This window comes from Scyliorhinus torazame, chromosome 3 (assembly GCF_047496885.1).
Source record: "Scyliorhinus torazame isolate Kashiwa2021f chromosome 3, sScyTor2.1, whole genome shotgun sequence".
Lineage (NCBI taxonomy): Eukaryota > Metazoa > Chordata > Chondrichthyes > Carcharhiniformes > Scyliorhinidae > Scyliorhinus > Scyliorhinus torazame.
In genome coordinates this window covers 34,179,846-34,195,695 of record NC_092709.1, presented here as the reverse complement: position 1 = coordinate 34,195,695, position 15,850 = coordinate 34,179,846, and the positions used below count along the sequence as shown (strand labels likewise).

Below are 15,850 nucleotides of genomic sequence, written 5' to 3'. Positions count from 1 at the left end.
GCAGGTTGGCACGACCCAACTGCGCATGCTGGGATAGGCGCGGTGCCCATTTGGCGCCGGGAAGGGAGGCTGGAGCGGCGTGAACCAATCCAGCGCCATGCTGGCCCCCTATGGGGGACAGAATCGGTCGTACCCAGGTCCCTTTCACGCCGTCGTGTTTCACGACGGCGCGACACTTGGTCACCATTTTGGAGAATCGCCCCCGGGGAGTCCATGATTCATAAGATTAATCTTATGATGATAAATGAATTAGACATTCTTCAAAAACATCAGGGCCTGAATTTTTCGGATGGCAGGGGCTTGACTCCTCGCTCCAATGTGCACTGATTGGCAGCAGACAGGACTGCCATCTGCATTTGGAAGATGGAGGACTGCCAGCTAATCAGGTTGGACAACAGTTCTCCAACCCCTCCAGATACAGCGCTGCAGTGGCTAGAAGAGGCACTGCTGCATTGTGCCTGGAAATAAGTGTTGGGGGCTGGTGTGAAATTATGTTATGATTAGCAGGACAACTGGGACGATGCAAAATTCGTTTAAAAAATCCAAAATCCCAGACCTAAACACCCACTGATTTATTCGGGGGGGCGGGGGGGGGGGGGGGGGGGACTTTAACTGCGTACAGGGCCTGACAATGGACAGATCCAACCCTAGGACAGTAACCAGGTCAGGTATGGCACAAGAATTGAACGCCTTTATGGAGCATTTGGGGGGGGGGTAAATCCATGGAGGTTCAACCACACCCGAGAGAAAAGGAATTCTCCTTCTTCTCCCACGTTCGCAAGGCCTACTCAAGCAGGGACTATTTTGTCGTAGGGAAAAGCGTGCTTACAGGGTAACAAAGGCGGAATAGCCCCCCCCCCATGGAGGATGGACGCAGCTGTCCTCGTCGATAAGGAATTCTGTACAAAGATAACCCAAGCCATCGACAATTACTTAACCTGCAACCAGAACGGGGAGGCCACCCTCCATGTTCTGGGAGGCACTGAAGGCGGTGATCAGGGGAAAAATCATAGCTTATAGAGCCCTTAGGCACAGGAAAGAAAGGGCAGCCAAATGTTTCCATACTGGAGGTGGATCAGCGGGTACTCCGCGGCCCCAACCATAGAATTGCTGGAAGAGAGGAAAAGACGGCTGTTGGAATTTGAGCTGCTCTCCGCAAGGAAGGCTGTCCACCAGCTCCGGCAGGTGGGGCGGGGGGCTTCTACGAACATGGAGACAAGGCCAGCCGCATGCTGGCACATCAGCTAAGAAAACAAGCAGCTGCAAAAGAGATAATGCAAGTTAGGGACAGAAAGGGTAGGACGGTAGCAGTCCCAGACGAGGTTTGCAAATTTTTACTGAGGGTTTTATACCTCCGAATACCCAGAGGGGGACTCAGTGATGGAACAGTACCTCGACAGATTAGATATACCGGTGGGGAAGCAAGGCTGGAAGCACCACTAGAGCTGGGCGTAATCGTGGAATGCATTAACTCCATACAGTCAGGGAAAGCGCCGAGACTGGCTGGGTTCCCGGTAGACTTGTACAAAACATTTGCAGCAGTGCTGGCCCTGCTCTTGCGGGAGATGTTTAATGACTCAGTGTCAAAGAGGGCCCCGCTGGCACAGGCCTCGATCTCACTGATCCCCAAAAAGGACAAAGATCCGACAGTGTGGAGCATATACGCCCATCTCTCACCTAAACACCGATGCAAAAATCCTAGTGAAAGCTGTGGCGAGGCGCCTGGAGGGCTGCCTGCCAGAGGTGATCGCGGAGGATCAGACCGGGTTTGTCAAAGGCAGACAAGTAACAGCGAACATCAAACACCTGCTGAATGTAATAATGACCCCATCGGGGGAGAGGGCACCAGAGGTGATAGTCTCCCTAGATGCTGAGCAAGCCTTCGATCGAGTAGAATGGAGGTATCTCATGGAGGTACTTGAATAGTTTGGGTTTGGGGCAGGGTTCACCATGTGGGTGAAGCTCCTGTACAGCGCTCCTACGGTGACCATATGGACGAACGCCACCAGCTCCGAATACTTTTGGCTGTACAGGGGAATGAGGGAGAGGTGCCCATTATCCCCAGTCCTGTTCACAGTGGCAATCGAACTACTTGCCATCGCGCTTAGATTGGCGGAGTGGTGGACGGGCATTCGGAGAGGGGACACAGAACACAGAGTCTCGCTCTATACGGATGACCTGCTGCTCTTTGTGTCGAACATCCTAGCCAGAATGGGAAAGATAGCAGGAGTTCGGTGCCCTCTCAGGTTACAAACTCAACCTGGGATAAAGCGAAATCTTCCCGGTGAACTCCTGAGAGCAAGGAGCGGAGCTGGAAGAACTACCGTTTAAAGTGGCCCACACCTGGACGAGGCTCCATAAATAGAACCTCTCCAACCTGGTGGAGGAGGTGGAGAGGGACCTGCAAAAATGGGACTCACTCTCTCTTTCACCAGCAGGAAGAGTACAGAAGGTCAAGATGAATGTGCTGCCTAGATCCTCTTCGTATTCAGATCATTCCCGATCTTCATCACCAAATCCTTCTTCACCAAGGTCGACAAGTTAATCATGACCTTCATCTGGGGGGGGGGGGGGGCACGGGGACATCTCTCCGGACGCTGGCCACTGCACCACTCCCGGTCCCCTCACACACACGTAGAGAGTGATGGGTGCCTGGGAACGCATTGCCAGGGAATGTGGTGGAAGCAGGCACATTAGCAACATTAAGAGGCATCTGGATGGATACATGAATAGGGAGGAAATAGGAGGATATGGACCAAGTAAGGGCAGAAGGCTTCTTTTTTTTTTAGTTAGGGCATCATGATCGGTACAGGCTTGGAGGGCCGAAGAGCCTGTTCCTGTTCCTGCGCTGTAATTTTCTTTGTTCTTTGACTTTAAAAACTTACTCAAGATTCAGCTTTCTTCACCCCCTCCTCTAGCTCTCTCTTCCGGCCTGACATCAGCTTTCCGTGTGTATTTATTGCAAAGTCCCTTAAGACATTTTCTTATCTTAAAGACACTGTACAAATGTATGTTGTTACAATTGTAACACAAGATTGTAGATAACAAAACACTCGCTTTGTGCACAGAGGAATATCTTTCATGTTTGGCTTGATACAAGGAGCATGATACTCGACAGGTTATTTGTCACAGGTTCAGCCTCCAATTTAGAAAAATAGATGAACCATGTATGAATGCTAACTATCTTACCTGATGGACGCATATGTTGCACTTGTCACAGAAAACCATCTCGTTGTCATCCTCACCATCTGGAGATTGACACACGTCACACACCACATCTTCATCATATTCAATTCCAAGACCTTCTTCAGTCTCAATGGCGTGGTTCATGTTATCATAACATCTCCGCTCCAGATCCTCCATGACCTTCTCCATAGTGAACTCATCTAATTCAGTCATCCCTAAAACAATTTTACCAAAAAACATTTTGCATTAATGTTTTGCCAGTCTGCAGTTTACATCTATTAAAAAAATTATTTTCAAACTACTTCCAGCTCAACAGAGGCCAGGACTTGTGTCCCCAAAGCAGTTGTCCAAAAGGACGCTGTGAGCTGCTCCAGATCAAACCTTCCCCTGGCACCGTAGCAAGCTCATTTCAACGGGGTTAGCAGACAAAAGATGGATCGTTGTTTAAAAAGACATCCATACCCATGAGAAAACAGTGCAGTTTTAGTAGATATTGCATGAATCATAATGTTCAGGCTAGCATCCCAAAATTTACCTTGAGCTCAATGAAATGTATCGGAAGGACAACTTTATACAAAGGTCGAGTCTCAGGCTATCTGATGTTTTGGCTGATTTGAAGTGTCTGCAGAAACACAGACAATTCCAGCCAGTGCACCAAACTACAATCCATTCCCTAACAGGCAGCACTGTAGCACGGTGGTTAGCACTGTTGCTTCACAGCGTCTGGTTCGATTCCCGGCTTGGGTCACTGTCTGTGCTCCCGTGTCTGCGTGGGTTTCCTCCCACAAGTCCCAAACGACGTGCTTGTAAGGTGAATCGGACATTTTGAATTCACCCTCCGTGTACCCGAAAAGGTGCCGGAATGTGGCGACAAGGTGTTTTTCACAGTAACTTCATTGCAGTGTTAATGTAAGCCTACTTGTGACAATAATAAAGATTATGATTATTATTAATGTTAATAACCCTGAAGAGATTATTCCACTAGTTACATCTGCTTCTGGTTTCCTTAGCCCACATAATTACTCTTAACCTGTTCTCTCAATTTCAAACGAAACGCATCTCTACCATCATCCATGATTGCACGGACAACAGTATCTTATGGCACGATTTAATGGGGGGGGGGGGGGGGGGGAAAGAGTCCTGTTTTGGGCGGGTTTAGCGGGTGTTTCACAGCTCCTACAGCGTCGATGACGACCCCACGATAAAACAGGATTCTGGGTTTTTTTTTGGCCTTGGCGAGGAAGGCCCCACCAAGGCTCCACTTACCTCCCTTCCTTTTTAAATGCCATTTTTACATGCCACCCCGATCTCCTGACCCCCCCTCAGACTCACCACCATGGCATCCATACACCCCCCCAACGCACCAGCTTACCTGTTAAGGAGTCCTCAAGACCCCCCCCTCACCCCACCTCATAAGGGCAGGGCCTTACCCAATCTCTGGCACAGGAAACCTGGCAACTGGGCACCTTGGCACTGCCAGCCTGGTAACCTGACCGTGACCCTCGCAGTGCGCCCAGGTGGCCATGCCATGGTGCCAGGCTGTCAGTGTCAAGGTGCCCGGGAGCCAGCGGGAGTACCAAGGTAGCACGTTGTCCAGGGTCTGACCATCTGGGGCCTCCGTTAGCCTGGGAGTCCCCCCAAGTGTCATTACATCTGGTCCATGCTTGTGTGGATCAGTGCTAAACAGTGCCATGGCAAGGTGTCCGGGAGCCAGCGGGAGTACCAAGGTACCATGTTGTCCAGGGTCTGACCATCTGGGGCCTCCGTTAGCCTGGGAGCCCCCCCCCAAGGTGCGGGTATTTGTTCTCGGTTGTATCGGGCACCGACATATTTAAATGAGGCTAACTGCTCCCTTAAATATATAAATCTGGATCCCACCCAGCGAGGGCGAGTTCCAGAACTCGAGATCTCGTTAGATCTTGCAAAGCGTTCCGAGCATCGCAAGTCTTGCGAGAGGCCTACCATGAGATTTAACGCCTTCGTCGCATCACTGAGTCGGACGTAATGAGACCATTCGATCACATCTTTCATCTTTTCTCATTTACTTCTCTTCCCAGAGAACAGATTTAACTTTCCAGCATGACTTTTATATTACAATATTTTCAGTACTTGTATCATTTTGAGGCACCAGACACGTTCAGATTGAGGGGTTGATTCAAAAGGCACAATGTTTTCCAGGTCATGAATGTAGTCATTGAAAAAATAACTCCAAGAGTTTTTCTGCCCGCAAGGGCAAGTAAATGCACTGAGTGGCTTATTTGTTGATGAGTTGATGAAAACATTACTTGTCGTCAGAACCACTCCTTCATAATCAGCCTTTTAATAAATCAATAATATTCAAAATAGAAGTGGAAACTTTAATCGCATGCACCTTTCTGCGGGCCCAGCTGGTGACAGGAGCGTGGGACAGCCCAGAAGGCAGGGCTGGGTTGAGATATCATTGATTCCAAACACCTTTCTTCACAGCTCACTCCTCTGAGGCACAGCGTCAACCTCATTCGCTCTTCAATCTACTGAGTCTTGTTTTTCAACGGTACGCAAGCTCTCTTTTGGCAAATCCTAAAATTGTGCCTCCTCAGCTCTGGACCGGGAAGTTACATTCAATTTTCACAGCTCAGTAAAAACCCTCCTCACTGCTCATCGAGGGGTGACTGTACACTGTAGGAAAGCTCTAGTTATGTGCAGCATTATGCAGACACTATTCCCTCGTGCTCTTGTACAGAAAAACTCCCCTTCCTGTCCACTGGACTTTCAGGATACTTATGTAGAATGCAAAGCTTGGAAGCAGATCAATCGACCATCTGGTCCATGCTGGCATTTATACTCAAGCCTCCTCCAATCCTTCCTCATTTAATTAATTCTGTTAACATGAACCTTTGTTTCCTTCCCCCTCATATGCTTATCTAGTTTCCCCGTAAATGTATCTATCCACTGCAGCCACTCCCCGTGGAGCAAATTCCACCTCCTCACCACTCTCCGGAGGTAAAGAGTTTCTTCTGAATTCCTTACTTGATTTCTTGGTGACTCTCTTGTATTGATGGTGCCTAGTTTTGCTCTTCTCGCCAAATGGAAATTATCTCTCCGGATTTGTTCTATCGAATCTTTCATAATAATTCATAAGACTTCGATCAGATAACTCCTCGGCCTTGTCTTTTCAAGAGGAAAGAGATACAGACCATTTATCATTTCCTGATAAGCACACCCTTGCTGTTCTTGAAAATCTTTTTTTTGGACACTCTCCAGGTCCTCAACACCTCTTTTACATAATGGCAAACAAAACAGGACCCAGTATTCCAAGCGTGATCCAACCAAGGTTTAATACTAGTTTAGCAGAACTTGTCTACTTTTAATTCTGTTCCTCGAAAAATAACCCCGAGTACTTGGTTTGTTTTTCTTACCGCCTTATTGATCTGTTCCCTGGTCATATTTTTATACTTGTACATCCCTTTCATCCCTTACTCCATTTAGATTTTTATTTTCCAAGTAATAAGCGACCTCCGTATTTTTCTGATCACAACTTCGCTGAAAAAAAGATGTATTGTTGGAATTTTTCATCTTGCACTCACCAGGACAGCGCACAATAATTTGAAATTTGGTATTCTTGGGCGGGATTCTCCCGTACCCGGCGGGGCGGGGAGTCCCAGCGGGACGGAGAGGCATGAACCACTCCGGCATCGGGCCGCACCTTCAGGGGCTAGGCCGGCGCCGGAGCAGTTAGCGCCCCGCTGACCAGCGTGGAAGGCATTTGGCGCCAGTCGGGGCCGAAGGGACTCCGCCAGCCAGCGCGGGTCCGCGCATGCGCGGAAGCGTCAGCATTTGCTGACGTCATCCCCGCGCATGCGCACATGGAGTCACGCCCGCACTGGGAATGCCGGATGACCACGGCCTCCGGTGCGGAAGGAATAGAGTTCCCCCACGGCACAGGCCCACCCGCGGATTGGTGGGCCCCGACCGCAGGCCAGGTCACCGTGGGGGCACATCCCGGGGCCAGATCCCCCCGCGACGCTCCCCAATAATCCGGAGGCCGCCCGCACCACCAGGTCCCGCCGGTAAGGGACCAACTCCAATTTACGCCGGCGGGACTAGCTACAGGCGGACGGGACTTCGGCCCATCGCAGGCTGGAGAATTCGGGCGGCCCCAGGGCCCATTGAGTCGCGCCAGACCCCGCGGGCAGCATGACTCACGCCACGCCGGTTTTTGGGGGGTGGGAGAATTCGGAGGCTGGCGGGGACAGGATTTACGCCGAACCCCAGCGATTCTCTGACCCGGAGGGGGGTCGGAGAATCCCACCCCTGGTGTCTGTCCTGATGAGAGCATGACAAAGCCTTTTTGATTAATACTCAAGTTCTATACTACCAAGTGGCTAATCAAAATATACCTCATGATTATTTGTGTTGAAGTTCATTTGCCAATTGTATGTCCGTTCTGCAAGTTTATTAACATCTTCTTGTAATTTGTTGCAGTCCTCCTCAATCTATCTGTTAATAATTTTATTATTGTCTATCCCTCCAAGTTTGTTGTCTGAAAATCTGTCAATTGTGTTTGATTCCAACGTCTAAATTGTTAATAAAAATTGCCAGCACTGGTCACTGTGGGACCTCACTTTCCACATTCAGCCATTCTGAAGAGCTACTCCTTAACTTTACTCTTGGCTTTCTGCTTTGCAGCTAGCTAGCTATCCATTCCATTACTTGTCCCCTGACTCTGCATATTCTGATCTTATTCATTGGTCCATTGTGTGATACTTTATCGAAGGCCCTTTTGAAATTTACCACATCTCCTGCATTATATTCTAATACTCTCTGTGCTACTTTCTAAAATAATTTAGTTAGGTTTGTGAAGCAGGACGGAACAAGAAATTATATTTCCCAGTCGCTCCTCGGGGTGGTGGATGGGTATCATGCGGGTTAAGAATGTCGATAGTTTTATGTCCCAACAGGCAGGTTTTAACCCCACCCTCCGTGGCAGGTTTGGTGGGAATGGGTCATTTAATTGGGCAGGAAGGTGGCGAGTGGCGACCCCGCAACCCTCTCACCTCTACCCCACTGTGTCCATGGCCATCCTTCCTGATCCACTGCCAATTGAGGCCCTTGAGTAGTCAATTACTGCCCACTTAAGGGCCATACCCCACCCAGCAACAAGCATGGGACCCCCATGCAGGGAGCATGACAAGCAAAACCATGTGAGATTGCTTAAAACTAAAGCTGTCAACAATATAAATATAAGCATTAGGTAGCAGATTGTTCTTTTGCAGACTATACCAATCTAGCACACAGATAAAACATTAAATAATTCAAACACATAAAACAAGGGGTCATCAACTCCAGACAGTAGTGTGGAAGTAGCAATATTAATGGGAGAAAATCTCAGAAGAGTGTTAACAGTATTTACAATTGGACTACACTGCTTAACTCCTCATAGCCAGTTGAAGTATGAAACCAGAGCGTGTCTTTATTCAGTTTGGAGTTATTCACAGAGTGAAACATTACAAATATACAACTCCTAACTCAACCCTTGCCCCAGTGTCAGTGTTTCTTTATATGTGCTCAAGTAACAATCCAATCATTGCCCTCTACCTGCATATAATTAGCCACAGTTGATAAATAATTAACCTACATTTCCATTACAAAGGTGCTTGCAATGACCAGGTTTTTTTAAACTCTCCCTTTCCTCTTCTCAGGTCTCCTTACACCAGTCTTGAATCCCATATTGGGGCACAACATGGTCTCCTGGAGAAATGCTTCTCTGACTTCCTCCCAATATTTCCTGCTTGCAAGGGAACATATGGTATCCACTCTGCTTCCCCAGAACAGGGGCTAACAGACCATTGTGAAGGTGATCACAGAGACATTAGAAAAGAAGATGCTTTTACATAAGCTTATAACTTCCTCGGACCAGCAATCTCCGTCGAATTTCCACAATGGATTAATTTACCCTCTGTCAAATTCCAACGCCCCTGTCCTGCTCAACCTTCTTCACTCAGGCTGGGAGAGACAGCTGCATCGAAGAGGAGTAACTGGGGCGCAGGCAAGAAAGAAATGCCCCCTTTTTACGGCACTAGCTGTACGTTACAAATGTAAGTGGTCCAGACAATCGGGGGAGACCAGGTAGGGTAAAGAGATGGGGTCGGACCAGGACGGGGAAGGAAGGAGGGGTCAGACCAGGAGGAGGTGTTGGGAGGGGGGGGAGGTCGTCGTGCCAAGGGGGAAGGGGTGGGTGGGGGTGAGGAGTTGTGGGTGGGGTGGGGAGGTTTTGTGGGTCGGGACAGTCAGGTCAGGACCGGGAGGGGGGTTAATTGGATCGGGTCAGTATGGATGTTTAAATAGTGGGTAATTTAATGGAAAAACAGAATCCTGTTTTGGGCGTGTTTAGCGGGGTGTTTCCCGGTGCTTGCAGCGCCAAGAACGACCACGCTATAAAACGGGACTCTGCTTCTTTTCCGGGCCTTGGCGAGGAATGCCCCGCCGACGCCGCACTTACAACCATTCCTTGCACGATCGAGTTCAGCTCACCAGTTGAGACTCGCCCTGAGTCAGGCGCGGCGAGGCCGTTAGATCACGTCCAGTTACTCTAGAGTTAGAAGTGATTTTTTTCCTTCCTGTTGTCCAGAGGAAGTTAGAACTTCTGGACGATTGCCGGGTCAACCCGTACGTGGGAACTTTCTAGAGGGATTCCCCAGCACATTTTGGGATACCCCGTAAATGCGATGCTGGAGAACCAGGAAGTTATGGGCCATTGAGTCTTTCTTGAGCCCTGGTTTTCCAAAACATCTCACAGTCAATTAAGTGCTTTGGAAATGTAGTCACTGTTATCATGTTGGAAAAAAATCTGTGCTGTGAATCTTCAATTCTCATTAGATAAGTGAAGCAACCAACTGATGTACAGCAAGAAGGTAAATAGCTGGTAATCTGTTTCTCGTACTGCTGGTTCAAATATAAATGCTGGCCAGGACTGTGTAAGAAATCTCTTGCTTCAACTGCTGCAGGGGGATTGTTTACATCCAGCTGAGCGAGGAGGCTCTTCTCACAGGTCAGCATTCCATCAGTGGTGCACTGGACTGGCTGGGATGAGAAAGCAGTGCTGGTTTGTTCCGACCCTCAACCAAGAAGCCAGAGTTTACCTCAATAACCTTGGGCGAGATTCTCCGACCCCCCGCTGGGTCGGAGAATCGCCGGGGGCTGGCGTGAATCCCGCCCCCGCCGGTTGCCGAATTATCCGGCACCGGATATTCGATGGGGGCGGGAATCGCGCCGCGCCAGTTGGCGCCCCTCCCCCCCCCCCCCCCCCCCCCCAGCGATTCTCCGGCCCGAGCGGGCCGAAGTCCCGCTGCTAAAATGCCTGTCCCGCCGGCGTAGATTAAACCACCTACCTTACCGGCGGGACAAGGCGGTGCAGGCGGGCTCCTAGGTCCTGGGGGGGGGGGCGCGGGCCTATCTGGCCCCGGGGGGTGCCCCCAAGGTGGCCTGGCCCGCGATCGGGGCCCACCGATCCGCGGGCGGGCATGTGCCGTGGGGGCACTCTTTTCCTTCCGCCTTCGCCACGGTCTCCACCATGGCGGAGGCGGAAGAGACTCCCTCCACTGCGCATGCGCGGGAATGCCGTCAGCGGCCGCTAACGATCCCGCGCATTCGCCACCCGGAGATGTCATTTCCACGCCAGCTGGCGGGGCACCAAAGGCCTTTTCCGCCAGCTGGCGGGGCGGAAATTCGTCCGGCGCGGGCCTAACCCCTGAAGGTTGGGGCTCGGCCCCCAAAGATGCGGAGCATTCCGCACCTTTGGGGCGGCGCGATTCCAGACTGATTTGCGCCGTTTTGGGCGCCAGTCGGCGGACATCGCGCCAACACCGGAGAATTCCGCCCCTTATGTGAAATTTGCATTTCTGTTTCTACTATCGCTCGGGATCGGCTGGGGCTGGAGAAGAGTGGGGAAGAAAAAAGAGGGAGGCAAAGAAAGGTGTATGCCTCCATTCACAATCAGTCAATGCATCAGGCAGACAAGCTACGAGCATGTGATGGTGATCATCAATCCTGATGGAATTGTAAACAGGCAAAAGAGAACTGTTTATCCAAATTCTGCTACACAGCGTGGCTCTGAGGCAATTAAAATGTTTTACTTTCAATAAATATAACACTTGTAACAGATATGCTTTCCTACTGTACATCACAGCATACTGTACAAAGTCACATTTCTGCCAACTTTAAACGGTGCCAGCCCAAAAGCTGAGAAAACCCTAATCTTATCCAGAAAACACCCACTGTGTCAGACTGAAACAAAGGGCTAAAAGCTTGTTGCATTTTAACAGGCCGAGCTTGCAGAAAATGTATTATTTACAGAGCCATAATCCACTACCACCGCTGTAAACAAAGAATAGTAGTTCTGAATTCGCTACGTGCATATGGTAACATTTACTATATCGGGCTAATTCTCTGACATTGCACTCCCAGCAGAGTGTCACACCTGCTGGGAATGCACATCAACAAAATAATTAGCAAACCGCTGTGAGTGATCTTCTAGCCACACGACTGAAAACCCTCTTTTGCCCAAATTTCCAACATGTGCTCCTGTGGGCAAAGCTCCCCGCTAGAATTCAAAGTAGGAAAATAAATCCGTCTTACACACACTGCACTTTCCTGTGAGCTGCTGGATAAACAGCCTTTAAACATCACAGTATCTGTCAACTTGTGTCACATACCTCTCAAGATTAAATATCACTATCAGCTGTAACTTATTACACTTTACACCACCTCAATTTAGCATCGTTACCACACTTAGTGCATTCTGAGGAGACTTCAACGTGAAAGAATACAGGGCTGGAGAGGTACACAGGGTTAGAACATCGGGCTAGATTCCCTGCTGCCTGCCCCAGATGTGGCGCAGAATCCAGCGTCAGAAAAAGACAATATCGGCGCCAATCAAGGTTCGCACCCTGCACCAGTGGCAGGATGCCCTCAATAAAGTCACCCTCACAGAGACGTCCTACATAGGACAGCCTCACAGAGACTCCCTGAATAGGGGGAGGCCCCACAGAGACCCCCTAAATAGGGGAAGGCCTCACAGTGACTCCCTAAATAGGGGTCCGCCCCCACAGAGACCCGCTAAATAGTGGACCGCCCAGAGACCCCCTAAATAGAGGGACCCTCCTCCCCAGAGATCCCATAATAGGGGAATCCCCCAGAGACCCCCTAAATAAAGGGACACCCCACAGGACCGCCCCCCCCCCCCCCGGCAGAAAAGAGACCTCTGTCTGGATACTAGTGAAAAAAGTTACTGTTGGAACACTTACCTGGGCATACAGCTGCTGGCTCAGACAGAGGAAGCACCATGTGTCAACTCTGGGAGTAAACCATTGACCTGTGTTTCAAGCCATTCATTCATTCCTCTTAGTGGGCAGTGATTGACAGCTTCCACACACACAGCCCTGAGCCTTGCTTCATTAAGTGCTGACAATTTCCAGCTGAGCACTTCAAAATCACTCAAGCATGAAGGGGGGGGGGGGGGGGGGGTATTTGGAATGCAGTTAACTCTCTTTGAAGTGTTTGATGTTTATAAACATTGTGGTCAGAGCACTTTAGGGTTATTCAATCATGAGAAAGAAGTGCTTCCTCTGTCTGAGCCAGCAGCTCTATACCCAGCTGTTATCCAACATTAATCCAGACAGGGATCTCTTTTCGGGGGGGGGGGGGGTCGCCGCCTTTATTTAGGGGGTCTCGGGGGGGGGGGGGGGTCGCCTTTATTTAGGGGGTCTCTAGGGGGGTTCCCCTTTTCGAGGGTTGTCTGTGGAGACTCCTTATTTAAGGGTTTCTGGGGGGGACCCCTATTTAGGGACTTCCTTGGGGGGGGGGCCTTCCTCTTTAGGGGGTCTCTGGGGCTGTTCCCTGTTTCGTGAGTCTGCGGGTGATCCCCCTATTTAAGGGTCTCTGTGGGGGGGGTCCCATTATTTAGGGGATCTCTGGGATGGTGGCTGTGGGGAGAATCTGGTAGGGGTGGGGTGGGCAGATCTGTAATTGTGGGGGGGGGGGGTCCCCTATTTAAGGAGTCCCTGGGAGGTCACCCTATTTAGGGGTCTCTGGGGGGGGGGGGGGGCGGATGGGTCGGGTCACCCCCATACTTGGGTGAAGGGGGAACCAGAAAATCCAGAAGTGGGGGGCTGATTCGTGATGTGGGGAGGTGGTGGCCAGCTGTGTGGCCTCGTTATCGGACCGCCCATTCAAAATGGCAGCTCGATGTAATATATATAATATAATATAATAATCTTTATTGTCACAAGTAGGCTTACATTAACACAGCAATTAAGTTACTGTGAACATCTCCTAGTCGCCACATTCCGGCGCCTGTTCGAGGACACAGAGGGAGAATTCAGAATGTCCAAATTACCTAACAGCACGTCTTTCGGGATTTGTGGGAGGAAACCGGAGGAAACTCACGCAGACACGGGGAGAACATGCAGACTCCGCACAGACAGTGACCAAAGCTGGGAATCGAACCTGGGACCCTGGTGCTGTAAAGCAACAGTGCTAACCACTGGGCTACCGTGCTGCCCGACAGTGGGATTCCCTAGGGAGTCCTTCGCAATCCTCACCATGCATAAATTTGCATGGCTGAGGATTGGGAACCGCTTCCTGATTTGCGCTCCCAGGTGTAATACACCTCCAGCAGAACATTGGGGGAGGATTCTCCATTGGAGAGACTAAGGGCTCGACTCAACCAAAAGGGAACAAAGTCCCATAGCAAGCACGTTTGGGCGCATGTTCGCCCGTTCCCAGTACCGAGAAACACATAGCTATTCAACGACACTCACGTTCTATAAGTAGCCTCAATGTGAAATGCACGGCCGAGTCCGCACATAGCCCCATTTTATAAACTGGTGAGCGCCGTTCAGCAGAACTCCCAGTGTAGCAAGAGTTCGGCGTCCCGATCTCCGAGGCTCCCGAAGCGAACCCCGACTTCCGACCTCCCCCCCCACCCCGAGCACACTATGGGAGGAGCCAGCAGCCCCCCCCCCAACAACCTCATATGGCACACATGTGCAATCATGCACGCGCAACAAATGCCAGCGAGGCACCTTGGCAGTGCCCATGCCAGCTGGCAATGCCACCTGGGCACCTTGGCAGTGCCAGGCTGACACCCCAGTGGCACTGCCATGGTGCCCAGTTGGCACCAGCAGTTCCAAGGCACCAACCAGCCCAAAGGACAAGTAGGTGGGGCCTCTAGTCCTCTGGCAGACCCCCACATGTGCCATTCTGCCTGGTCTCCATTTGTGGGGACCAGTACTGAATGGCACTCACCCTAGGTCTCCAAGGCAAAGGGGATGAATCACAATCGCTCAAGTACCTTGGGAATCTGCACATTAGAGTAAGACTAACTAACTCGCTCTAGTATGCAGATTTGTCAAGAAGTGATTTACTTTGCAAAGTCTCGCGAGATCCAACGCGTTGCAAGCTGGGCAGGTCTTTGGAGCGGGGTCTCCTAGCTCTTATCGCATCGGTTCTATATCTCCGAAAGCAGCACCAGTCCTGGAGAGATTCAGAACAGCCTAACGGGCTAGCACAGGCGCCAAATGGAACTAATGCAATTCCAACGAATGTTGGCTTGTGATTCACCGGGGTCGGGATTGGCACTTGAAAACCTGACAAGCAGGAGCTGCACTTAGGCACTCCATTCGCCACACACCGTCATCCCAGCCAGGAAGTTGGCACTGGTTCTGTTGGAGCAGGCCCGTTCATGGGTCGGCTGAGGCCAGAGGATACCTAGCGAGGTGGCTTGGAGAGGCACCATACGACTTGTGACGCTAAGTTCACAGTGGGCAGTTAGTGGCATGTGCTGTCGCATGGCTGCCTTGCAGGCCACGGCAATGGTGGATCCTGCCCGTGCACCCCAGCCCCACGACTGACGTCCTGGCCACCCCCCACTACTCCCCCCAGCCCTAGCAGAAGCCCCCCACCCCCTGGCCAGCGCCACAACTGTCAGCATGCTAAAGCGATGCTGGACACTTTTCGTACCCCCTCAGCAGCCACAGCACCTGTTTCCCGATTTCAAATACCACAATTGAAGTCACCGTTGGTAATTCTTCCTGGTGGAGGCGGAGCATCACGGGGAGCCCGGAAATTACTAGGTTGGGCCCTTTAATGATATGCCAATTGTTATGGGCCAGGGTTTAGAGAACCCCAAAGTGTATCATGGAGTTCATCTGGCCCACAACTTTTAATAGATTGTGGTATGGAGAGCACACGGCCCACTCTACAGATGTGGTACAGCAGAAATGGAAAAGTAATTTTTTAAAGCAAAACAATGTTTATTCTATGAACTCAAGTTACCTTTTTAAAACATACAGTGGACATCTTCGCAACCATTAATTCAAATACAACCCCCAAAGAATACAACACTAAGTAATCCTTAATAACTTCCCAAACAACATCCAGAAGACAAAAGAAACACCTTTTAACAGAAGCACATCAGGTTTACATTCACTACTGAAAACATTTATAATTCTGAATTCACCAAATGATCAAGAGATAGTCTTTTCATGGAAGAGAGATCAACAGTACACCTGCTTTGTCTGGCTTCAGCTCCAACACTGAAAACGAAACTAAAACACACCCTGCAGCAAACAGACTAAAACGAAAGTAAAAAGCTGACAGACAGCCCAGCTCCACCCACTCTCTG

The 15,850-nt window shown here is 50.3% G+C and overlaps 1 protein-coding gene across 3 annotated transcripts in view; it reads right to left on the bottom strand.

Annotated features, from left to right (window-relative positions):
- jade1 (jade family PHD finger 1) overlaps nucleotides 1-15,850 on the bottom strand; it is a 191,883-nt gene that overhangs the window by 37,240 nt on the left and 138,793 nt on the right. For all 3 annotated transcript variants that reach the window (XM_072495560.1, XM_072495561.1, XM_072495562.1), the window contains one exon: nucleotides 3,190-3,401. In XM_072495560.1, the coding sequence (XP_072351661.1) occupies nucleotides 3,190-3,401 (212 nt within the window). The remainder of the gene's footprint in view (nucleotides 1-3,189; nucleotides 3,402-15,850) is intronic.